This window comes from Anabas testudineus, chromosome 19 (genome assembly GCF_900324465.2).
Source record: "Anabas testudineus chromosome 19, fAnaTes1.2, whole genome shotgun sequence".
Classification (NCBI taxonomy): Eukaryota; Metazoa; Chordata; class Actinopteri; order Anabantiformes; family Anabantidae; genus Anabas; species Anabas testudineus.
In genome coordinates, this window is record NC_046628.1 from 12,907,071 (window position 1) to 12,933,649 (window position 26,579).

General features: G+C 38.3%; 4 protein-coding genes across 5 annotated transcripts; 2 read left to right on the forward strand and 2 right to left on the reverse strand.

Moving 5' to 3' along the window:
- Positions 1 to 27: 27 nt before the first annotated feature.
- On the forward strand, positions 28 to 8,001 carry gch2 (GTP cyclohydrolase 2). 2 transcript variants are annotated; one of them, XM_026352232.1, is made up of 7 exons: positions 28 to 169; positions 3,309 to 3,621; positions 5,083 to 5,192; positions 5,370 to 5,425; positions 5,986 to 6,017; positions 6,112 to 6,196; positions 6,557 to 8,001. In XM_026352232.1, the coding sequence occupies exons 1-7, from the start codon at positions 113 to 115 to the stop codon at positions 6,678 to 6,680; spliced, it is 777 nt and encodes a 258-aa protein (XP_026208017.1). In that variant the 5' UTR covers positions 28 to 112; the 3' UTR covers positions 6,681 to 8,001. The 2 variants fall into 2 exon arrangements, with proteins under 2 accessions (XP_026208017.1, XP_026208018.1); XM_026352233.1 differs by having other exon boundaries at positions 80 to 169; positions 3,316 to 3,621.
- A 156-nt stretch (positions 8,002 to 8,157) lies between these two features.
- Positions 8,158 to 10,918, reverse strand: cript (cysteine-rich PDZ-binding protein). The gene is made up of 5 exons (XM_026352234.1): positions 10,775 to 10,918; positions 10,508 to 10,573; positions 10,242 to 10,296; positions 10,031 to 10,134; positions 8,158 to 8,645 (listed from the first exon to the last, which is right to left on the reverse strand). The coding sequence occupies exons 1-5, from the start codon at positions 10,788 to 10,790 to the stop codon at positions 8,581 to 8,583; spliced, it is 306 nt and encodes a 101-aa protein (XP_026208019.1). The 5' UTR covers positions 10,791 to 10,918; the 3' UTR covers positions 8,158 to 8,580.
- A 1,080-nt stretch (positions 10,919 to 11,998) lies between these two features.
- Positions 11,999 to 14,561, forward strand: pigf (phosphatidylinositol glycan anchor biosynthesis, class F). Its single transcript, XM_026351494.1, has 5 exons — positions 11,999 to 12,355; positions 12,747 to 12,838; positions 13,032 to 13,148; positions 13,250 to 13,358; positions 14,236 to 14,561. Exons 1-5 carry the CDS (start codon positions 12,128 to 12,130, stop codon positions 14,347 to 14,349), a joined length of 660 nt encoding a protein of 219 aa, XP_026207279.1. The 5' UTR covers positions 11,999 to 12,127; the 3' UTR covers positions 14,350 to 14,561.
- Positions 14,562 to 20,006: 5,445 nt separating this feature from the next.
- On the reverse strand, positions 20,007 to 25,178 carry LOC113156839 (cytochrome c oxidase subunit 7A-related protein, mitochondrial). Its single transcript, XM_026352206.1, has 3 exons — positions 25,023 to 25,178; positions 20,907 to 21,041; positions 20,007 to 20,350 (listed from the first exon to the last, which is right to left on the reverse strand). Exons 1-3 carry the CDS (start codon positions 25,092 to 25,094, stop codon positions 20,210 to 20,212), a joined length of 348 nt encoding a protein of 115 aa, XP_026207991.1. The 5' UTR covers positions 25,095 to 25,178; the 3' UTR covers positions 20,007 to 20,209.
- Between the last annotated feature and the right edge of the window lie 1,401 nt (positions 25,179 to 26,579).

Sequence of the window (26,579 nt, forward strand, 5' to 3'; positions counted from 1 at the left end):
GTAGCCATTTCCGGATTTGTTTGGCACCAGGAGTTTGCTATGTTCCTGTTTCTACTCATAATGTTTGAGAAACTTCATTTTAAATCGTTATTCAGTGAACGTCGTACAGTGAATGAAGTGCTTCCTGTTGTTGAAAGTTAAGATTGTGAACTCGGATGAAGGTGCTAAGGTATGTGGGTGGTGTCGAGCTGTAGGCATCTGTAAGTGTCTCTGCATCTCTCCACTGAAATCCAGTGCAGATATGTACGTTTTAGCCTTTAGATAGATTCACAGTGGAGAAACATATGAGAGAGGGGGCAACATACAACAAAAGTCCATAGCCAGTCATGAAATATGCACAATAAATGTTAACGTACCAGTCTTCTCCAGGGTTAGGTTTTCTGTCAGTGTTAGCCTTTGTTAGCTTTAGTCTTTATCAAGCTAATTACCATAAACTATGTTTTATCAATTATAATACAGTTGAACAAATCTATTTAATGACACACTGATTTAAACCTTGTTGGTCTCGTTGGTCACAATAATCCAGCCAACAGTTCCTGACCCAAGTGGGTTTTGGTTCTGGACCAGCAAACAGTTGGTGACACACTGGAACTGGTTTTCCTGACGGAGAGCAGGTTCTTTGGCTGTTAAAACGTGAAGAGCAGGTTTTAAATTAACACTGGATCTGAACCAGCCCTGAAACTGACTTGGTGAAAAACTGGTACAAGGGTCCAGGGGAAACTGAGGTGTGGGTGAAAGTGTTCTAGGCGGGAATGTAAAGGTTGGGGAGGTTTTTCTTCTGTGAAAGTAGCATGACATGCATTAACATTTAAAGAAAGGCTTTAGGTTTTCAGTTCCAGGAGGTCACTTAAACTCTGGCAGTCACAGTTGTAGCTTATTCAGTCAACCTGACCTACCTCTGTGTGACCTTACCTTTAGATCAGGTAGCAAATGGAACCAGTGGTCAGTAGTACATGAAATATTCTCTTACTACTACTCTTTTACTGGTGCACTTGCATGCTACTGCAAATAACACAGAATAATGAAATACGTCAAATATAGCATTGTCTTATTATATTTGCCACAAATCCCTTAGTTCTGTCATGCAATCCATCCAGCTATTCCTGACATCTCCACTGGATGACCACACTGTCCCACTTCGCATCTCTGCATGTCACGCTGACATCGCTGCCTGGATGAAAGAGAGGCATCTTCAGCTCAACCTGTCCAAGACAGAAATTCTTTCCTTCCCAGCCAGAACATTAGACCCTGAACAGGTCCCCAGTCCCCCAATAGAGACAGACAACTATTCACACCTACAGATAATATAGTAACCAGTTAACCCAAACCTAACTTTGACCTCACATACATGTCTTTGGACAGTGGGAGGAAGCCAGAGTACCTGACAGAAATAGTCAGCATTGTCGTCTGATTCTCTCTTTGTGATGCACCATACATTTTGAATAGGAGACAGATGTGGACTGCAGACAGACGAGGCAAGCACACACATTGTGCTTCTATTAAGCCATGCTTTTAAAGCACATTCAGTATTAGGTCTGGCATTGTCCTGTTGAAATATCCACTAGATGGCAGCTGTGGCTCAGGATGTTATATATCAAACTTGGGCAAGACCCTGAACCCCAAGTTTCTCTGGTGTGTCAGGCCAGCTGCATGGCAGCTCTGCCATCAGTGTGTGAGTGTGACTGTGTGTGAATGAGAAGCTGTGTAAAGTTACAAAAGTGAAGATCATTTTACGGATCAGGAAAAGCCAGCGTAGTCTACGTGGATGTTTTCATCTTTGGCACTTGAGTTAAGTTGGGGCAAATGGACTTTCTTCTTGTTAGGTCAAAATGTTTCACTAATCATCCAAGTAGCTTCTTCTGACTGAGGATAGTTTCGTTAGAGACCAGAAATGTATCCTCCAGGTTGGTTTCATTTCACCCCTGGCCTGAATAGGCTCATTAGGTTAGACAATGGAAGGGGAGGGTATGAGTATATCTAATAGTCACACCTCCTACCGCATAAAGTGGGTCATTGGGTGTGGGCAACCTGGAGGATGTCTGAATTGGGCTGTATTTTTTCTGGGGATGGATATAAGGGCAGCATGAAAAATTAAAGACAGGTTGTTTCTAAGGCCTCCACCTCTGTTAAATGAGGGGGGATTTATTTGCACATGCAAAGGTTGTTTCACTCCACCTGTCTCCTCTGTCCAATATGTAAACATCATTCTCCTCAAATGAGTGTCCTTTGTCCTCCAAATGAAGGCACACATCTAATTTAGGTCCTGAGGTGTTACTCCTCCTGTGCTGTGCCATCATCTTGTGTTTAGTTTCTCCAAAGTACAGTTCAGAGCATCATACACTATATTGCTCACGTTATGTTTTGGTGTCCAAGTCTCGGCAGCAGATTATGTATATGCAATGCTGCCAGAAGACTCATATGTCATACACATTCAATGGAGATCCCACTTATGATACTTGTGATAATAACCAATTAACCTGCTCATTTTAGAATCATTCAGATGAGTTCAAGTGAACTGTCAAATTACAGATTTTAGTTGTTATTGTATTTAACACAATAATACAAATGCATCAAAACATTAAACAAATAATAATCTACTATGAACAAAAAAAGTGTTTCATGTTTTTTTCCACAGAACAATACTTTTAATTATAACGTTTTAAATGCACACCAGCTTTGTCTCTTCTAATAGATAGATGATAAATAGATTTTCTAGTATTTACAAATTGTTTATGTTCATCTTGTTTTGAGTCAAAAGTCACTTTGCACAAATTTGTGAGTGTGAGGGTTTTTATTCAGTTATTATGAAGAGGAAGTATGGTTAAAGCAAGGAAAACCTTTTGAAATATTAATCTGGACATTAGACTGTAAGACTGTTGCTATAAGACTGGAAAAGATATAAAGATGTAATAGGTCTGACTGCACACAAACAGGTCTGAGCTCCACGTGAAGTCATGAGCCTGCTGAGCTTTGTAAAAGAGTGGTCTGTCTAGTTTTCCACTTTCCAGTACAGTAACAGTTCATAACTAATGAATGTGGACGCATGGCAATACAGTAACAGAGTGTAAAGCGATTATTGATGCAGAAAGAATCGGCTGCATGCCGTGCATGGTTGGAGGGGAGGGGGCGGGGGTTGGGGGCTCTATGATGACATTTAACCCTGCTGACGACATAGGTGGCACCTCGACGCGCACGCGGTTTGGCTTTATAAAGTCGGTGTGCACGGAGAGTTTAGCTCACAAGACCTGCGAGATAGTTGAAGTCCAGGACGTGTCTCATCTTTCCTTCCTTCTTTCTCTCCTTCCAAAATCAAAGTCCGCTCAGACATGAACGGCCACTGCATGGATGGAAAGATCCTCGACGCAGTGGAGGAGTTGCGCAGCGGCGGCGGCTACGGCAATCTCATCTTAGAGACCAAAAGGTCCGCCGGGCACCGCAAAAACGAGACGTCCCGCAGAGACGCGGAGGACAAGTCCCACTTACCTGCACTAGAGGCCGCCTACACCTGCATCCTGCGAGAGCTCGGAGAGGACACGGACCGGCAGGGGCTGCTGCGCACCCCGCTGCGCGCCGCCAAGGCCATGCAGTTCCTTACCAAGGGCTATCATGAGACCGTCGAGGGTGAGTCAACAGGTTCTGCTCTGTGAGCTGCACACTGGAGGATGCTCTTGGGTCTCATGTGATGTGGTTCATCTTTCTCTTATGACTTAAATGCCAAAATGAACTTTCTGAAACGCCTTTTACACTGTAATGTAACTAACAAAGGGGGCTCGTTGTTTAACTTGTGATAGTGATGTTACATTAGACTGCAAACTGTAAAATGCTTTACCATACAGTGGCAAGAAAAAGTATGTGAAGTAGGTGGATTTTGTTTTTCTGAAGCCATTCTGTTGTGGACTTGCTCCAGTGTTTTGGGGCATTGTCCTGTTGCATCACCCAACTCCTTCAGAGTTTCAGCTGAAGTACAGACATTCTCACATTATTCTGATTCCAGGCCAGGATGCAGCAAAGCAGGCCCAAATCATGATGTTTCTTCCACCATACTTAATAATGGGGATGATGTTTTCAAGATGATTTGCAGTGCCCTTTTTATACCAGATGTAGTGCTGTGTGTTCTTTCCAAATAGTTCAATCTTAGTTTAGTCAGTCTACAAAACATTTTGACAATACTGCTGTGCAGGAATGTGCTCTTTCGTAAACTTCAGGCGTGCAGCAACATTCATATTAGTAAGTAGTTGCTTCCTTCTTAGGGTCCTTCTGTAGACAGACTGCTTGTTCAATCTTTTACCTACTGTAGACTCATGAACACAGATGTTTGCCAGTTCCAATGATGCCTTAAAATCTGTGGCCATCACTCTGGGTTGTTTCTTTACCTTATTTAACTTTTTTTTAACTTCTTGGTAGAGTAGCCACAGTCCCAAAGTGTCTCCATTTGTAGATTGTTTGCCTAACTTTCTATAGTCTTTGACATCACTTTGTAACCCTTTCCAGCTTTATGTAAATCAGCAATTCTTGACTGTAGATCCTCTGAAAGCTTCTTTTCACGAGGCATGGCTTACGCCATGAGTCCATTTAGGTTTTTTTCAGGTCAATTTTTCAACGGTTCACATACTTTTTCCAGCACTGTGGGGTTTTTATGGTTGTTCTCAATAAAGACATGAAAGATCAGTTATTACTTTAGGCACATTGTATTTGTTAATACTCTTGACTTAGATGAAGATCAGAAAAGGTTCACATACTTTTTCTTGCCACTGTAGTTGCAGGTATAACTGTACATTAACATCTTTATGGAAATTAGTCAACTCAAGAAGATACTTTCACAAATGTCAAGAGATGAGACTAGTCTATGAACCTTTATTAATCATTAATTACTATGAATTAATAATAGTAGAATAAGAAACTATTCATTTTGTTTTCTCATTTGTTTAAGTAAAAGCCCTAAAATGTAATTAGGTCTAGCTTCTCAATAGTGAATATTTAGTGGTTTTTTCCCAGTTTCCTATAATATATGCTGTAAATCTATTGTCTATTTTTTATATCTATAGGCCAAACAAGTGTATATGTGTGTGTTTGTGCCCACAGACATCCTAAATGGTGCTATATTTGATGAAGACCACAATGAGATGGTGATTGTAAAGGACATCGACATGTTTTCACTGTGCGAACATCACCTGGTTCCCTTTTTTGGCAAAGTATGTATTAAATCAATGTTAAAAAGGAATAATACAATATTTGTGCATGTTTGTGTGTGGATGTTGTTACTTGTGAGCTTATGTGTATGTGTGTTTCAAAGTTTTGTAAGGTCAGCACTAAATTGCTGTCCTCTGATACTGTGACCCCTGATCTCATTGGATGTCATTTCACTGTAGGTTCACATCGGGTATATCCCAAACAAAAAAGTGGTGGGACTGAGCAAATTGGCAAGGTAACACAGTGTACACACACACACACACACACACACACACACACACTTCATGTGGCTGTATGTCTCGGGTGTTAGTGCCGGGTGGCTGCGTTCTTCTGTTATCCTAGTGCATTGACCTGGAGGCTTAGAGTCTAAGCTCCCTGCCCGTCATCTAGTCCTCTCATCAAGCACACTCACCGACACAAGTCTAAACTTCTCCGCTCTCGAGCCATGAGAAAATCCTCTGTGTCCTGTGGGAATCACTAGTTATTATCACAGCCTCTCTGTCTGTCTCCTTCTCTCCCTTTCCTAAAATATCGCACCATCTCTGAATATACAATCCCAGAATAACAGTAACAGAGTCCCTGGATGTTTAGACAGTGGTTCAATCTTGTTCGACAGATTCAGAGAATTTAGTGGGGTGAATCATTCACTGATGAAGGGTATGTACAGTTGGCAAGTCACAGGAGAGGCTGGGGGTCAGGGACTGATGCCAGTCTGTGTTTATTGAAAGATTAATCATTATTACTCCTGATCTGTAATCAGTCCTCTCCACTTTGCTTGTGCTCTGGGTTCTGCAGGATTGTGGAGATCTACAGTCGGAGACTTCAAGGTAACCAAACAAATACACTGTGCAACATATTCCTCTAGGTTATTTAAGAAACCTGGTGCATCTGGTTCAAATATGTTCAATTTTTTTATTTCAGTTCAAGAGCGTCTCACCAAGCAGATCGCCATGGGAATATCTGAGGCTCTGCAGCCTAAAGGTGTAGCTGTGATTATTGAAGCAGCGTAAGTAACCACTTTCATCATCTCTGTGATTTAAAGCTAATACTTTCTCAAAAAGAAAAGATTTAAAAGGGTCTTTTTAAAATGAGAACAATGAAACCTAAAAGAACAGTTATTTCAAATTGCTTCCTTAAATTCAAGTTTTGAATTTGAAGACTGAAGACTGTTTGTTTCGGGTGTTATGTTATGTGGCATTCATGTAGCTTTGAGCAGAGCTAAGGAACGTAATTGTAATTGCACTTTAGTATAAAAATCATTGGAGTTTCCCTATTAACACATTTTCTTTGAGTTAGAGTTTCCTCAATGCATGTTGGGCCTACAGTGAATGCTCCTGTTGCAAATCTGAGACATGTTTGTTTGCAGGCATATGTGTATGGTAATGCGTGGCGTCCAGAAGATGAGCAGCCGCACTGTGACGAGCACCATGCTGGGAGTTTACCTGGAAGACCCCAAAACCCGGGAGGAGTTCCTGACTCTTGCACATTAAATCCTAACGGACGGCGCACACTTACTCATTCCCGAGCCTCTGTACACAGTAGCACATGGACAGCTCTAGAATAAAACTGGATCCACATCTGACTTTAACTTTAACATAAATGACAAAACAATAGTAGGAAATTTAAAGCTGTGTCTAGGTGCAGGATCCTGCTCTGGAGGTCGTCTCACTACACTGAAGCCTAGAAGATTTCTACTGCTGAAATCTATAATTTGAATCACTGTGAACACAACAGGATATATTTGACTTTTATTCTTGGTGCCTTTTGGAGATATTTTGCAGTCTTAAATATCAATATTGTCCTTATAAAGTATGAAACAGAGTGCAATATTGTAACGTGACAATGCTTTCTGGTGGGGATTTCACTGGTGCTTTTGCAACGTGGTACACTTGAACTTTGATTTTTTAATGTATTTTAAATCCACTGATTTTAATAATTTAACGTTATGTCATTTATAAATACATTTACTAAGCCTTTGTAATATATTACATTTTTAAAAGCATTTATACTAAGAACAGTACAGCTAATGATGTACTGAATAAATATTATCAGTGACCACTGTGGCTTGTATTTTAAAGATTTCTTGATTAAATAAAATGATACAAGCATTACGTCAGTCTTTGTGTACTGTATGTCACTAAGTGATAACAACCCAGGCACAAGTTTCTGTGTGAAATTAAACAAAACGGATGCTAAATATTAATTGTAGGCTATTTTAAACGTGTTCACATTGGAAAAATGGCAAAATTCAACATTATTCTTTCTCTTTGCAACATATAATTTGCTGTGGCTTTACATTACAATATCATTACAGGGCTGTACAAAATGTTCAAACGTTAGCAGTACATCATAACATAACATCAGTGTGAAGTACACAAGGTGTACTATCAGGATATGCCAAGGAATCGAGAGTCTACTGAACTATTGAACTGGCCCTTCCCCTGTAGGTATACTGATGTCCCTAAATGTACACAGAAAGACAGGATCAAAAGGGCAATGATATAACAGAATTATATAATCAGCTATAGTTGTAGTCAATTGTAATCAACGTAGATGTTTTTCACAGCAGGTTATTTTGCTATTCTGGTTTGAATATCATTCGCTACGTGCAAATAAAACTGTACATTATCTGTATAAACTGAAGACTGATGCCGTTTCTGTGCTGTGGTTTAACAGTATAAATCAATAATGAGACATGAGAACAAGTGTGTGCACATGTGGCTGATGGCCTGAGGGAGGGCAAGGCCTTTAAATATCAGAAGGATGATCCTGTTGTCAGACAGACGGTGAACTATAACCTTTATCTCTGACAGCTGTGGGTGGGGGGTCACACCTGTTTCCAAATACAGTTATACCAGAGTAAACCAATTATAGCAGGCATAAAGGAGAAATATGGATATGTTGTGCGTAAGCGGCTAAAATTATGCCCTTTATGGCTCCAGGCAGAGGTACATAGTAACCCCGTCATATGTTCTCGTGTGGGATTCTTTAATTCACTCAAATATGCAACACTTGATATATTACATGCAGAAGTCACTTTTAAAAAGAAACAAATCCAAGTTTAACTAAATTTAAAATATACAAAGAATTGAGAAGCTTCAACATATGAAACAGCTGATAACTGGTGGTGTATCTGGAGACAGTGCTACCCTGTGTATGGCCACTATAAGAGTTTCAGTAGCATTTTACAATAACCTCTAATATGAATAACACACCATCTCCAAATCACTCTCTTTCACTGAGGTGGTAAGAATGACAGTAAAGAGTTCTAGGTTTCTATTACAGAGCATTGTGGAAAAATACTGACAACATTACATGATTAATGTACACCTCAGTCTCATTCTCACATCTGTTATTAACTTGCAAAGTTGTTTTCTTATCAGGATGCTGTCACACAGATGTTTGTTTGTAGTTCTTGGTGTCCAAAACTTTCTTTCCACACATTGCACATATTCCTTGGGAGAGAAAAGGGAGGAGAAAAGCAAAAAACAGAAACAGTAAACAGAAAGCAGGAGCATATGGTGTGTATTATGTGAAATTAAAATGATGTAATATGCATGAATGCATTTACAGGACACCATTGACTTCTGCACTGTGTAAATATCAACCACGATACTCTCAAAACCTACTTGAGCTGTGTAAGCTTCAATGTTTTTGTTAAACCTGCACAAATTGATTTTCTGCCACTTGATGAATGTACATCCAATTTTCCAATTTTGTTTAACTGTGTTTTGGTCACCACCAATTCCAGTATAACCTAGTGGTCTCTTTGTCTGCTAAATGCTAGTTGCTACAACATTAGCTGCTATTGGATGCTGAGCAGGTGTACAGCGTTATTGCTGAAATAGCTGCCTGAACTAAAACAGGCAGGTTGTAAGCTAGAAAACCAAAACACGGAAGAAAAAGATGATATAGACAATAGGGGCTTTAAATATGTTTTATATATGGCTTAATATAAATTAACCTGACTTGAACAAGAGTGTGTTTCTTTAGTGAGCTGACAGACAATTAAATTAATAGAAATAAATGGATGCTAAAAACATTATAAAAAATATGGTTCAAATTTTAAATGTTTTAATACACATGGTTTAAAATAACAGTTTATCTATCCATGACCAGCAGTAAATAGTACATTTTTATGTTTTGGTGCTTTGAAACCGATCATACACAGTAACTATATTCCTATTTCTGCACCGTATGACCTGATGATGGTGCTTGAATATGTGTGTTATATCATTATACCTCGAATGTGACTTTTCAGGTTTAACTCTGACACAGTATGGTCCTCGTGTGGACAATAAAACAACAACATCTTCAAGCTTCAAATTGTGTAAAGGTTCATCAAGATAAGCATTTTGAGATTCACTGTCATTTGGATTTCATAATACGCTCTAAATGTTATGGAGCACTGGCCCCAACAAATGCACTACGTTCAAACAATGTAAAGAGGCTAAATGCAATTGATAGTAACTAAACTACTTGTTTCTGTCTGTGTGTTCTGCTTAATTTTACATGACTACTGCACAGTACACTAATGTAAAAGGGTTAGATCATCATAAATCTAACATCCCTGTTACCAGTTCTTTTTTGCATTACAGTCCACCAGAGAAAATGTTGTGAATTTGGATGTGGATTTTACAGGGTATGTATGACATATATCAAAAAACAGTACATATTAAAGCCTGGTTACAAAAAAACAAAACACACCATCCTGCATCAACTTATTTTCTGTGTATGTGTATTTTTTTGTGTGAAATAATTGTTTTCACGTTTGTCTCTGCTCCACTGATCTTAGACCATTTTTTTTCCTTCTGAGATCTTGTTTTGAGTGAGTTCATACCTTTCTTGTATGCACAGCCCTGGCAGTAGTGTGATCCAGACTGATGGACTGAGCTCTTGCAGATCCTGCAGATTGCAAATCCTGTCTTGCTGTAAGGGTCAAACCTGACAGGCAGAGACATTACAGCTATATGACTACATGCGCCATTATATTCACTCACAAAAACCAATAGTAAGTCACGTAACGTTTTACAGTAAGCCATTATACCCACCTGGCTTTCTTAGCAGTCAGCATCTTGTTTTCATTAAGCTTACGCCCACCGCTTTCTGAATGACAGAAGGAAACAACATGATTACAACATCATAAGTAAAAGAAAGTAACAATAGTAAAAGCGGACGCAATCAGCGTCATCTATCAGCCATTAAACTGTTTCACATTAAAATAATAAAGCAACAAAAAGGTAAATACGCATTTATTATTAAAACTAGCTTAACACAATTATTAGCCAAATGCCAACAATGTATAGCCTCATTTCACCTGTTGTATTCCGTGCTCCGTCCTTCCAGGTGTCAGGGGTGATGACCTTGCCAAGCTTCTTTTCGCCTGAAACCAGTAACATAGTAAGAGGATGCAGAGATCATAAAATAATTATTAAAGAAACAAAGTCTAAGAGCAGAGTTTATAAACTAACAGTCAACAAATACACGGCGTTAGCTTTCGAAAAACCCCAAGCCTCGACTAAGAGCAAAAATAGAGGTTTGATTAGAAAACAGAAAGCATCTGAGTAGCGTATATGTGACTTACATTTCTCACAAACCATGTTTCCTCTTTGTTCGCTGAAACCGATAGTTTTTCGAAAGGTGATGAAAGCAAAACAATTTGTTAGCTAAATATTAGCTTGCCTGGTGGACGTTTGTAAACTTCCGGTCGTTTGTTGCTCCTTCTCGTTTTTGCAACACATTGATTGGTTAAAGCAGGAGAGCGATGACATAAGCATGACAAACTAAAATGTCATTGGCTGATTGTTCTGTCTGTTAGAAAATGTCCCGGTAAAACCGAAATGACCTTCGGTGATTGGTCAAATATACAATCTGTAAAGTTACCTTCAAAATAATACTTCCTGTTTTTGGACGTAGGTAAATCAAGTGAAATTCCTGACAGCAGTACTGAACACTGAACATGCATAAAATAACCAACAACCAAATGTAGTAAGACCTGCATATAACATGTTGTGGCATCAAGATATTATCCCCCAAGGTTAGCACTAACAATGTCTTCAGTCTGAGACTGCATGAGTATGTATGGTACAGGACACTGATGTGCACATAGCATGGATGTTTCCATGGTTTTGGGCTTTTCTCTTCTTGGGCAGTTTAGTCGTTATTAAATAGCTTGGCAGTAGAGAGGTAGACATGAAACATGGGGAGCGAGAGGGTATAATATGCAACCGGGATGTTAAAGTTTGTGCTCACTCACCATTCGGCTACCAGTACACTCCTCAACAGCCTTTTTTGATTATATTATAATACTATTAAGTATATAAGGAGGTATTACATATTATATACCTATAATCTCAGATCTAGAGTACTCAGTGCAAAATAAGCTGATAATTAAATGTATTAATGTACTGTTGAGTTAACAATAAGTGGCCCAAACACACTTTTATTTTGATGGTAAAAATGGTAGAATGACTACAATTTTGGCCATGTTAAATTAAATTAATATCTGATTCCAACAAAAGCCAAATATAAATATTTGACAAACAATAGTGTAAATTGGATTTTCACTACTTCCTTCAATGTGAAGATCTTTTTCCCATAACTTATTTAGAATAATGTTAGCATGCTAGTTAGCTGTCGATGTGTGGAAATGAGCTTACATTATTCATTTTTTGTGCTGATTTAACTCGAAAAATGATCAAACTAAGTCAACGTATGTACTAAGATTACCAGTTGACCCCATAAGTATTGAACAATAAACATTGGGCTTTTATTATGAAGTCCAACCGGAAGTGATTGCCAATCCATGTTTACGGAAGTGCAACCTATTTACTCATGGATTTAACCTACGCTGTACATTTACTGCTAAATTAACGTTTAAAGTCTTTTGTATTTTAATTCTGTTTTAGTCGTATTATAAATAAATAAAGTAGTCGTCATGTGGGACCATGAAATCAGAGCCATGGCGTCCACTCACGCCATAATCGCCGCCTCGGTGTTCATGGTGACCGTCCTACCTGCGGTGTTCGTACCGGGCTTCTCGGTGTACGGTACTCACCTGCTGTGGCTCTACTTGGTGTCCGGGGTGGTCACCGCAGTTAGTGTGGCCGTCTTCTGGCTGCTCGGCATCACACCGCCCACCAAGAAGCACTCGTTGGGATACAAGGTGACTGTTATAAACTGGCTGAAAACTGGTTAATGGATTATTAAAAATGAATTACTAATCAATACAAGTTTATCTCGACATGCTCCAGTCACTTGATGCAGCCAGCCTTTAAAAACTATAGAGGTCAATTTGTTTTAAGCTCTGATACATTATAGTCAAATATATGGGTCTGGGCTGCAGTTAATGTTATTTTAATTACCTATTAATATAATTAGTTTATTAGCTATTAGATAATTATGAGTGGATACTTCACCAGATGTCTAGTATGTCTATAATATGCCAATACCTTCATCCACTTTTTGAACTAAAAGAAACATTAATACCTGGCTCTCACAAGCTCCAGCTTGTACAGTAATTCCCTCTAACTCTCCTCATTGCTTTCTCTTTGCAGCTGTCCAGATTGTTCCGTTCCTGCCTGTACTTCTTCCTGTCGTGCCTGTTCTTCCACACTGTGGTGGTTCTCTATGGCGCTCCGCTGATTGAGTGAGTAGCTGGAGATCCTCATGTTCTCTGTCTGTGTGGATGTCTGCAGAGTGAGATGTTCAGCAATGAAAATTAAAAATAAACTAGGAAAAGTAACAATTTTGTCTCAAAAATAGTTTTTTTTCTATTTTTCTAACTAGTACCACGAGTTAAAAGTTTGATTGGTGCTATAAGCCTCTAATTTCTCTTTCAGATCCGCCTTAGAGACGTTTTCCCTTGCAGTGCTGCTGACGTCTCTAACCACTCTGAGATGTCTCTGTGTCCTCGGTCCTAACGTCCAGGCTTGGATACGTGTTTTCAGTCGTCACGGGTAGGCCCAAAATCTGGTTTTCCATTTTCTCCCTGGCTTCCCTATCCTTCTGTCATGCGTGCTAATGGAGAGCTCTTGCTTTGCTCTGCCTCCATCTGTAGAGCTATGTCTGTGTGGGACACCTGTTTGCAGATTACAGTGGCCTGCACAATGGTGGGAGCCTGGTTGGGTGCCTTCCCTATACCTCTGGACTGGGATAGGCCTTGGCAGGTAAGCACACTGAAAATCTACTCTACCAAAACTCTGGGATGTTTATCTTCATATTGTGCTTGATGCAAGAACATTTTTGTATCATTATCCTTAGCTGTTGTTGATGTGTCATCAGAGCAGTACTGTACAGTGACACAAATATAGAGGGATCTGTTTAACATTATAAATGCTAAATACTAATCTTTATTTGGGTAAGTTTATTGTAAGTTTGTGAATGACACATATTTTCTTCACTCTTGCATCAAGCATCACACAGCTGTATTTTGTCATCCCGCAAAGGAGTCAAAACAGAGATCTGGGTTGTGAGATTATTAACAAGAGAGAAAAGCAATTAAAATGTTTTTATTTTGAATTGCTGGATAGTTATTTCTCTTGAGAGCTCTATAATAGTTGCTATAAATCAAACTGAAACAATGAAACAATCTGTCTTTAATTGATATGATGATATGAAACTGTGCTTGTTGACATGTTTTCAGCGACTGGGTTTTCCTCCCTTAGCACGAAGCATTTTATTCCCATTCATCATTGAACAGTATTAAATACAACCTCCATTAGGATGAAATTATAAATCAGCACAGTAACCATTAAAGCCTAAATAGCAGAAAGGAAAATATTGAAATTATAATTGCAAAGGGAGTTCTCTGCACAAGGGCTGGAGGAAAATGCAAATTAGATGTAGACAGTGGTAATTGGAGCATAATTCAACACGACACGGGGACTGTATTTTTCCAGTGCTGTTGCAGTTCCTCTTTAAATTAACTGGACATTACACTAATGGATAGAAGATGTGTTTGTGGGTAAGATAGTTTAGCTCCTCTTGATCTGTCTTTGCATCACTGGGGTGGTCTGACTCACTTGTCTTCTTCTTGTACTGCAGGTTTGGCCTGTTTCCTGCAGTCTGGGTGCCATTATTGGCTTCCTGACCGGGCTTGTTGCTGCTCCTGCGTGGATCCACTATCACCGTAAACATCTCACATACAAGTGCAAGTGACCGACAGACACGTGTTTGAATGTGAGCACGAGAATATTTCTTATATTCCTGCTGAATTTGCTAATGATTATTTATTGGGAACATTCACTCCATTTGCAGCCTGTAGGAAAGATGATTTTGTAATTATTTTGTATGCGTGAAGGCTCAAAATGTTCCTGAAGATTTTTGGCATGAATAAAACATTACGTCTGCAACAGTGTGCACTTCTTCTGCAATTTTTTTTTTTTCTTTATTATTTGAATCCAAAACTGCTTCAACCTCTAGGTGGTGCTGTTGGTTCATGGCTCTTCTGTGTGTGTGTGTTTAGAGGAAGGGAAGAAACTAATCTGCGAAGTACCACAAAGTAATCAGTATTATGGTTGGGTGGTCATTTATTGAAAGAGTCATCAGGCAAAGTTAGAAACTTAAGGAGTAAACTTACTGCAAAATGTACTTCCATATACACACACACACACACACACACACACACAAGCTTTACACCTGAAGCAGACTACTGATGAATACTGTTCCTTTTTAAACAACCATTAATCTTGTTCCAACTCTATTTCAACACATTCCTCCGTCTCTCTCACTCTCATTCTCATTCCACCTTTTCACATCCTCAGGCAGCCATATTGATTCACTTTCATTTTAGGGACATTAATTTCTCTCCTTTCAAGCCGCCCACATCTCTTGTTCTCCTTCGCAGCCTTTAACCACAATGAAACATGCATTTTCTGCATGGCCAGAGTCAACTTGGAAAGTGAATGAGGGATGATGTTTGCAGACAGGTTGGACTCCTGTAATACATTATAACTTAAGTAATTATTTCCAAGAAAAAATAATGGGGAAAACACATCAAATCTGGTTATCTTTGCAGTGTGAAATGTACTAAATATAATCTTGTTTTATTTGGATTAGCAGACAGTTTCAGCAAACGCCAGGGGCAATGCTGTCCATTCTCCCTGTGTTTGAACTCTTACATAAGGTTATTGCCCAGGAAAAGCCGAGGAAAATGGCCTGAGGTAAAAAGAGAGAATAGGAAAAAACACATTTAAAAAAAAAATACAGGGAGAGAGAGAAGTTCAAAGCCTTTTGAGTAGGCTACATGCACTTAGAAGACCAATCAGCACACCTTTGTCATCCTTCAGTCTCACCCCACCATCTCTGATGAAATTCAATCTGACCTCACGCTGTCGCCTTCATTTCTCCTGTTCTCTGGGACTTTTCTCTATTTTCCCCCTCAATTCTGATATGGCACAAGCTGTGGAGAGCAGAGAAAGTGGCGACCTGACACCTTAAGAGACCAAAAGGTGTGATCAAACTGATTTCACTCTGATCTGAGTTAAATGTCACCTTCATTTCACTATATATTTAATTTTGGAATTGTACATCAATGTTGGTGATTTTCAACTGTCTCTGTTTGGCCCTTTAGGTGTTTTTAGATGTGCAATCAATCAACGACTTGCTTTGTTCATGTGCTCAATCCCAGTTGTGGTTGTTTCATCTAGGAGACAAGCACAAGGCCATTTGTTCACAGACCCACACAAAAGCCACTCCTTCACAAATTGCTCTCCTCATTCAATCTCAGAGAACTTTATTTATTCATTATTTGTTCTCAGGCTGTGCTATTGTGGCGGGGCATTGTGAGCAGAGGTAATTTGTCACTCCCCCTCCCCTCCTTTCTCCCCAGCCTTTCCTGCAATGCTGTTGTCATTGTTTGCAGAACTGTTATGTTTTTGCATTGTTCCTCCGACAAAGAAACAGACAGAGCAGCATTCTCTGAATTAAGATGAATCCTCTGCTCTGCACGGTGGACAGTGTCACCTAAAATTAAACCTGCTGTAATCCATATTTTTACATGTAGCACTAAATTAAATGACTATATGCACTTTGCAAAGATTGCTTGTTCTGCAGAACAGTATGATTACTAACATGCAACTCTGCAGCTCTATATAGCTTTTTTAAGCCTCATTTAGGTCACATTTTAGTTTTACAGCTTGTAACTTTAATGTACTGGCCAGTCTCACTGTTCTTATTAAGTCTGCTTCCAGCTGCAGAGGGCATTTGTTGTCAGCAAGCAAGTTTTGATTAACCCCCTGTACACTACCAACTCTGCAGCAAGCTACTGACTGACAAAGCTCACAAGTGAAGAATACTAAAAATGGAACTGACTGAGGAGAGTTCTCAGGAAACCAGTGATAATTATACAACTTTTGCAACACTGTCACCCACTCTGAATCAATAATCTATTAGTTATTGATCCACTACGTAACTGACTGAGGAAAAATAGATAACACCTTATTTTAGCCTTAAAACATAAAGTTGTTGACATTAGATCTGTGGTGTTTAGCAAATAAATAATGTTCCCAACATGAATTATCATCCACTATCCACAACATTTTTAGTTTGGAGAGTATAGAATTTAAAAACTGCTAACCTTAGCAGAGAAGCATTAGCTATTTCCTTTGTAGGGCACAACTATTAGTTACTAGTTATTTGGGTGGATCATATCTGCCTACCACTTGATCTCACTGCCCACCTGCACACCTTGTTCCTGGCTGCCTGCCTGTTACCAACCCTGCTGGCCTTTAAGTAAACAGGTCTTAGACTTTTTTAATTAATAATTGAATGTCCAATTAGACTTTGTGACTGAATTATCAATATTAATATTTAATGTTAGCACAGAAACTATGATTGCTTGTAAAAGTGGTCAGACTCTAAAAAGCAACACATAAACCAAATTTCACCAGGATGGGATAATTTGTCTTTTACAATACATCTGCTGTACACACATAGAAATTGACTTTACATTGATCTACTACAATGGGGCACCAGAGTGGGAAGGTAGTATAATAAACTGAATCATTCCTTCTTCCTATAAAACAATTTTCTATGTTGTTTCTAGAAGTTACATCCATTCTTTTTTTTTTTTGCTCTTTTTCATTCACGCTCTCATGTGGTGCTCACAATATAGCTGTGAATCGTTTGCTTCCTGGGTTTTGTCTCTCCTTTTGCCCCCAGTTTCCTGCGTTGACTCTGGCGTGTACTTCATTAACAGTGGGAGTGCTGCGTTACAGTGCGGTAAACATGTTATTCCAGAACTCGTGTGTCTCTCCTCATAGGTCTCTCCAACAACAATAAAAGGATCCATTGTTACCGAGGGAAGCTCAAGTGGGTTGTCATGACGCAAGAGGGATGAAGGAGACAGAAGGGTTGGACTTGATGAGATGCTGAAGGATTCTGTGATGAAAAGCAGGTATAGGGTTTATACAAGATATTATGTGAGTGTGATTTGAGCAGGGGAATCCTTGTTGAATCCCTCAGTGTGCACCTTAAATTCAAGGAAATCAAGGAGACAGGATACTTTCTAAGACATGTTAGACAAGCGCAGTCTTAATGTGCCCCATCTTAGATTAGTTTAATGCCAGTACCAATAATGATAATAGATGAATAAAAACTGGATAATCTAGTCTCGGAGATGTGTTTTTATGACAGCAATCAATGAAGTCTGCTTACAACAGGTCAAAGGAGGAACATATTGTTAATTAGTGGGTTGAAAATGAGGTCAACCCCTTGGAAATATTTGTCACTAAGTCAACGTTATAAAATTATTGCTATTATAGTCAGGGACTCAATATCTTTGTTTAACCACCATGTATATCCATACATTCATTTTCATAAACATCTATTAAGTATTTATTAAACCTTGGCCCTCATCAGCCATCACTTGTTCACAACCAATAGTTGGGGAAGCTACTTTTAAAAGTATATGCCAACTAGTTCACAGTGGAAGAAGCTAAACTAAAGCAAAGTTAATAGTTAATATTCTTCACGTATTTGCAGGCAATCCAACCTCCTGGTAAACATTTAACCTCAGAGATCCTAAACTCTTACATATGGGCTTTTTACCATGACAAATTTGTAATGAATGTTGGCTACTTCACTCTGCAAATTTAAATGCGCAGTATAAATACTACTGCAACCCACCTGCCTGAGACAGCTGTCTGACTACATTTGGACTGCTATAGCCTAACCCTTTGTGGATGGATAATTTGGAGAATTATTAATTGTTTCTTCATAATCTTTAGAATCAGTTCTCATTATTTGCCATGATGTCAAATAATTGACATAATTGTTTAATCGCTGCTACAATCAATTATCAATCAAAAGGTTTTCCTCAGGGTGTAAAGTATTGATGGCACAACAGAGGAAGATCCAGGGCTGAGTCAAACTGACAAATTAAGGTGCCACATTTTAATTTTCACTGTTCAGAGACCTGGGAAGCCTTAAGAGAATGAATCTGATGTTTGTGTAACACGAAGGCCTTCGTATAACTTAAAGAAAACTACAGTGGCACATTTTTGTTGTGTTGACTCCGTACAACACTAAAAGATCAATAATCACTCTCTTAGGCTTATTTTGATATTGTTTACATCCATATCACACAAACAATGTGATAACTAGCTAATACTGTAGCTCAAAAAGCACCCGTATTATTAAGGAAAGCCTCATCGAGCCACTAGCATAGCTCTAAACTCTCCTTCATCCCAGGAAGCCAAACCTCCACCTATTTTGTATAGCACTTCCATAACACTGTTGAGCTCCCCATGGACATTTTTTCTAAGTTTCAAAAATTGATGCAGCCACACCAAAGGCATTATCTTTGTTATACCACATTTGGGACCTACAGTACTCACAATGCAACTCAAACAGTCAAGAGACTTGAATACCCTGCCTCATCACAGCACGATCAATACAAACACACAGAAGCAAAGGCTTAAGAAACCCCTCAGGATATGTGGTTAAGGTATTAAGCACATAAAAGTTTAACATCTTACTGCACTATAACTAATGATAATAGCTTTTAAACACATTTAAATACATGTAAGACAAAACAAAACAAAACAAAACAGCGCTTATAAGAATGTGCCTGCAATCATTTATATTCGTAGTTCACAGTTAATCCAATATTTTTAACCAAACCCTTAAATTAAAGCTGATAGTTTACACTTTAATCACAGTCTATGTCCAAGTAGCATGCTGCTTCTGGCATTTGACTAGTTTCATATATTTTGGTTTTGACCTTGATGCTATTTACAGTGGTAAATGTGTGAAATTGCTATTTGTATTCAGCTCTGTGTTTTGTCTATAAGATGTAAGTCATTATGTCACTGTTCCTATACAATTATTACATCAACAACACACAAAATATATTATTAAATTATTAAAAAAAAGACAATACGCAAGAGTGGGAAGGCACAAGACACTTAATTGACCATCAGTGTTTCAGCAGCTTGATGTAGGAGTGCCAACGTGTGCGTCTGAAAATCCCCCTTCCCTCAGCGAGGAGCATCTGACATCACACCAGGGCCCACACATATAAATACTGTATGAGACGGTACTTAAGCCAAGTGAGCAGCAGCTATGTTCCAGACGAGGTGTCTCCTTTGTGCCTCCTCTTCCTCCCTCTCTGTCACACTCATACACGCACGTATGTAACATGCTAAATCTTTACATCTGCGCTTCTATCATGGTATCTATAAGAGCTAGGGGAGATGATGCAGCTCTCTACCCTATAGACAGCTTCATACATGACACTGGTGCTTCTGATGGTTCATTTGCAACACGACACCTATGCTACAGAGAGAGAAACAAACAAAAGGCAAAAGACGTCATCATTGTTTCCCCATAGAATTTATTAACTTAGCCATCTTTTTGTACAAAGAAAACAAACATTATTCTTGATATCATTGGTGAGACGTCCTGACAAAAATAAATTGAGCTGGTATGGCGAGGGCGAGCAGAGAAAGTGAATGTTGTTGGGTCAATGTATTACAGCAGCAACATGTGGTACAGAATGATACTGGGTTTGTCTTGGTCAATTTTTTCTGGGCTGTGCTGCGATGTAAAGAGCCACCAGACAGTATAGAGCGCCTCCGATAGTGAGAGCCATGGTGGTGCGGTAGAGTAGCCTGTCGGGAACTCCGCCTTTCAAATGAACTGGAAGACCGTCTGGTGTCTGAGAGAGGACGAATCAAGAGAGGGGCGGGTGGGAAAGTAGGGAAGGAAGGGAGAAAAAGGGAGACAGATAAAATAAAGTTAAAGAGTACAGAACAAACACAGTATTTTCAGAAAGACCTCAACACTATGACTTCTTTAGGTTGGAACTTTTTACTTTTTAATTAAAATTTTCTGCAATACATTGTAATAATACAGTATTTTTAGAAATACCAATGAGTAATTGACTTTGGAAGGCCTGAGATTCTGCACCGATTTGTTAACTTGATTTAAAAAACCTAAAGCAGAGCAGTAACTGAGTGTTTGCTGCTCTGCCCACCTCCAGAGTTGCATATGGTTTCCCTCACTGCCTGTTGTTTGATGAAAAGTGAGGAGGAAACAGGAGGCCCTTACAGACAGAGAACTGGGAATAAATCATTACTGTTATATCTAACAAATTATGAACCAAGTTTGGTGGAGAAAACAGCTTCTTGTTGACACTAAAACTGATTTGTTATAGTTCCAACTAATGAAGTTTCACACAAATGTAGTTTATAGTTATTTTAGGTCTCTATTACCTGGAATAACCTCTGAAGATCAGGAACCCTGTTTGATCCCATGTACTCCACCATGGCCCCAGCCTCTGACACGACCTTGGTGGGTGTGGCAAAGGTCATGGTTGGGGACTCTGCTGGTACTCCCACCCTCAAACCCTGCACAAAGACATCCAAGGGGTCACAATAATGCATACAGCTATTCCATGTCAGTAATAAACATACACAGTAGGAAAAAAAGCACATCAATCATCAACTTATTTGATAACCTATTAATTAATCATATCAAATACCTAAAATGAGCTGTTCTATGCCAGGATCTTTTGTGATGCATTGTGCAATGTTTAAAATATTTCAGTACAACTCTGTCTGAATTGTGGTGACATTTTAAATGGTTGAACAACTATAGGATTTATACCAGCATACAATATTATTAGCTGATTTTCAACATAAAACATATTAATCAACTAATCCCGTGGTATTGATCTGATGTTTATTATGTACAACAAAAGTCCATGTAGTCCTTAGTTAATTGCTGCTGCATTACTACACGATTACATGAGTGATAGATTCAATTCATTTGGCAGGTTATACCTCCACTTGTGAGCCTGTTAGATTGTGCCTATACATTATTAAAGAACACCTAAAGTAGCAGTTTAATGTAATAATCTACAGTATCAGCCACTTGACTTATCTTAGTTTATAGTGGCAGTAATTAAATGGTATACAAGTAAGCAACAACAGTATTATGTCTCTTTGACCAGTACTCCAAGACATTTTGTGATCATTTCCCACCCATGAATCTAGTTCATAGGTATTTAGTGTCAAGAGTCTAAGGAAATATCATTAAATTACATAATCAAGTCCTCCCCCCCAGACAGTCAATAAATAAACCAGAGGTACACTGTGGTTTTGATGAAGTACACGTGTGCCTCCTTAATGTCCTCTCACTTGAAGGAAGCTTCTTATAGTGTGTGGAGGCCGATGGTGTGGGAGCGGGTACATTAAATCTGACATATGAAAACGCAGAGGCAGTGAAAGAAGATTATTTTTATCTGCCATTTAAGTAAAGCTTAGCTAAAAGTGTCACAGCAGGAACTCATCTTTGTGCATTATACCCCCAACCCCCCCAAAAAACATTCCTTTCAATTTTTGGTAGCTTCTCAATATTACTTATTACTGAGTGACGTGCTGTGCTGTGCAAAATACCCATGAATAATCAGTAAAAATGGAAAGTAGAACAAAAAATGCTGCCTTCAGGTTACTGGAGGGGGTTCCCTAGCACTTATCCAATCACGTTAGGTAAACTGTAAACTCTCCACTGTCCGAAGGTGCCACTTTAAGCATAAATGTTGCCGTCTATATATCTTTTTGTTAACTATTTGACAGAATAATGGTCTTTGTATTGACCTGCCAGCATTGACCTACCAAGTGTGTGCTGGGAGAGGTGATCCTGAAAGGACAGATGGAGTTAAGGTCACATGAGCAGCATTCAAGATGATAATTACTAGCTAAGTGGAAGAAGCTGCAGCTCCCACAACAATACAACTGCAGCTGTAAAATTGACCACGTCAACAACTGCAGGTTGGTAAAGGTCAGATTTTGTGTTGACTGTATCTAAGGAGTCAGAAATTAGGTTTAGCCTTGAGCTAAAGTTCATTGGGTGTCACTGTTTTACCAGCACAGACACATAGTGCATCTTAATTATAATTTATTTATTTCAGTTCATTTAAGAACAATGCAAAAATAACTTAACTTGGTTCTACTATTGACTCCAAATGTAGAATACAAACTAAGTGCTGAGGTTTAGGAATAAGTTCCTTTAGCAGATTTAATTTTAGACCCAGTTTCAAGATGATAAAATACAGATTTGTTAAATGTTGTTACTAAAAGTAACAGAATCATTATAATAAAATACTCTATTAAACTATTGCCTTTTAAAGATAAAGTGACTCTGAAGTGCTTAGTTTTCATGGCTAAATTTTATGTTGGTGTGGTAACTCAGTGTGCTCCAAAACACCTCCGCCAGGCAAGTAGAAAAATACCAAAATTTAGGAACAGCACTGTATGTGTGTGTATATGTGGATGAACCCTAATGGAAAATGTACTGCAGTGCCTTTGCCAACAGGTAGAAGCTGTAAAAAGATCAAATAAACTAAATAACAACATCACTACCACCTGCCACTGTTTGATTATCAGCTGACAGAGATTAAATCTTGTATATGACACCTCACATGCCACATGCACGGCATTTAACAGGATTAGTTACTGGAATAACCAGTAGATGTAGCTGTGAAACAAATATTAGGAAGTATTTCTCTTTGAAATGTAGTGGAGTACAGAATGTTCTTTGTTTCTCTGACCAACAATAAAATGCCAAAAAGCTGTTTAGGCTCTTATTTATTAAAATAAGAATGATACTTTTTCTAGCTTTATTTGTTAGTAAACATAATATTTTGAGCTTTTAGATTGTCAGTCATCCGAGGACACTTTATTACATTAATCTGACTGAGAAACTGAGATAGATATTTTCACTATTTCTGTCATTTATAAAATACACACAATAAATTATTAATTAATTGATTAATCAGTATTAGAAAACAATTTGTCATTAGTTTCAGCCCTACAAAATACAGGGCAGACAAAAAGCTTGATGGCAGAATAACCAACTTTTACAACTTTTACAACTATGGTATAAAACTGTGGTATAAAGGCCACTGGAGAAATAATAAAGGTCAGACCTGACAGATGCTCTTAGAGGCCACTGAATTTGAAAATTGGCTGTGAAAATGAAGACAAAGTCCATAGATTGGAGACCTAAGAAGACCTTTCAGGATAAAGGTCAGATAAGGGTGTCTTGATTAGGCAGTGATAGAAACGGGGTGATAAATTTTACAAAGGCAAGAAAGAAAGAAAGGTTGCACTTGGTGAGACAAAGCAGTGGCTGTGTGTGCTCATATTCTGTAGTTAAAAATGTTGTTTAAAAACAACAACAATGGTGGTGAATAACCAAGTACAGTTACACAAGTGCTGTACGATAAGTATATTTTTGCTGTGTTTAAGTTCCTTTTACTACACTACCATTATGATAGAAATATTTAACTTTTTACTGAACTACATTTATTTTTCAGCTTTAGTTACTTTGCACATTCAGATTATCAACACAAAATATATTCAACTATTAAAATATAATGTATTATTATGGATTAATCACATTTTAGTTTATAAAGGAATAAAAACTAGCCCCACATTTACAGGATGTGCTTTTTGTGCTCCACACAAAGTCTCAAAGTAACACTCTTTTTTACTAGTAAAACACTCTCTCGCCATATTTTTCATCTTTGAAGGCATTTGCCTTTTTATTGCTACTCAAATTAAATTCTCAGATATAATGTTTTTTCAGTAGTTCTCTCCTTTAATCTGTACATTAAATAAACATATCGAAGCATTTTAGATTCCTGTAAAAGCCTTATGAGGAGTTGAACTGATATTGATGTCCAGATAATTTTAATGGAATACATTTGTACTACCTTTAAAGTAGTGTTTTAAATTGTATTGAAGTAATTGTTTACTAAATACTTTTATTTTACTTTAATATGTTTTTCTAGCCTGTTTTTGATTGATTTGTCTTCTTCTACTCGTCCTGATGCACCAAGCAGCAGTCGGATCATTACTGCCCCTTGTGGCCGGAGTCTGGCTACTACCTGACGGTTAATGGGAACCGCATTAGTACCGGCCACAAGAGGAAACACCGCTCTTTATGGTTTGCTTTAAAGTTGTACAGCACTAGAATGCTTTATTTAGAAAAACAAACAAACTTTTAAATGTTTGATGAATCAAACTGCTTAATTAAGCTGTTCCTACCGTGGATATAGCCACTACGTTAACGTTTACCGTAAACTAACGCTAATAATCGTTAATTCCCAACAGATAAAACAGCGATTTAACCACACCACGAGTCGACTTTAAGTCAAAACCGTACAATGCGGTTTTATGGACTTAGATCCAATTAGACTGAATTTTAAACCTCGCTAGCTGCAGTCACACAATATGATTTCGTTATCCAACACATCGATATGAAGGTCATCCCCGACGGTTACCTACTCCGTCTGACACCGACACACCGCTTCCCGGTCGTACCTGAGGGTTGTAGGCGGTCGTACAAGCAGACCCCGTCAATTTCTGGGTAAACCCGCTGAGTTTGTAGTACATTTTGCTACTGAAGGACAGCGAAAGGTGTTATCCACGACAAAATCACTGGGTAAAGGGTCTTCCTGCTGCGGCCGTCGACGGAAAGTGACGTCACAGTCAGCTGGCTCAGATTCGCCCGATTAAAAGTCATGTGGGTGAGCTGGGGGTGTTTAGAAATAACTCGCACATAACGCGAGAACTGTATAAAAACATCGAAGTAACCTCACTTTCTGCAATAATTGTGTTAATAATGTGATTTATGCATGTCAATGCAGGAAAACATTCAAGTATGTAACTGTATTTTATGGGGAGATTATGAGACAAGGGGCCCCTGACCACAAAAATATAAAATATAAGGCCCAACAAGCCCCATATTTAGAAACTAGAGACTGAAAGTGACCAAATGACTAAAATTCACTTCTGTTCTTTGTGATTTTCCTGTGTCTCTTTAGGTTGATTTGTCTTTTTGTGTCACTTTATAGTAGTATTGCATATATTTGTATTTATGTGTGTTTCCTTTGACTTTCCTTTAGGACTAAGTACTTAAGTAGACTTTTAAATACATGACTTGTATTTGTAATGGATTAGTGTAGTGTATCGAGGTACTTTTACTTTAGTAAATTATCTGTAATGTGTAATGGAGATGTAGAGAAAAATATAAATCAAAATATGTTTAAAATAGTGTTTTCTGTAGAACTACCTTAAAGGCATGGTTTAAAAAATGTACACAAGGAACAATTACTCAATTAGCATCTACTTTCCTTCGTCAAAAGAATAAAGGAAAAGCATAAGATAAGTGTTGTCAACATTTTTGCCTACTTGTAATTATTTGTATCACACCCACTGTGGCAGACATTTCTAAAAACATTTAAACTTAATACAAGTAATGTTTTCTGTGATTTCTTTTATAAAGATCACTTACCTTTTCAGAAATACACATGATTATACATTTTCTTCAGAAAAGACTATATCATCTATACAACATCAACAGATGGATTGTCATGAAATTCTGATACTTACATTACTGTGACATTTTCGTCCCTTTTTTAATTTTGCACAGCAACTCTGTACAGTCCCTGAAAGCCTCATACATGTCAAGCGAGCCAGGACTTTGCTAATGATAACAAATGATGATGTTCTTTAGTTTCAAACAGATACATTCACATTCATTGAAAACAGGAACATGTTCAATATTCAAACAAAACATTGCTCTCTGCCTCTGATGACCTTTCTATACACTTTTGCTTTGAATGATGGCAGAGGGTTATATTAAAAATAAGGTATTTACATATCGACAAGGGTTAATAAATTAACAAACTAAAGATAAAACTCAATCAAATGGGTATAAAAGTATGAAAAATAGAGGTGGTTCTCTTATGGAACCATATATATCACTGGACAACTTCAGAAAAGTTGTACTTCCACTTAGGGTCACCGGACAGTTTGACCCAACTAACCACCAATTGTAGATGACGGGACTGAGCATCAAATGAAATCCTTTTCAAC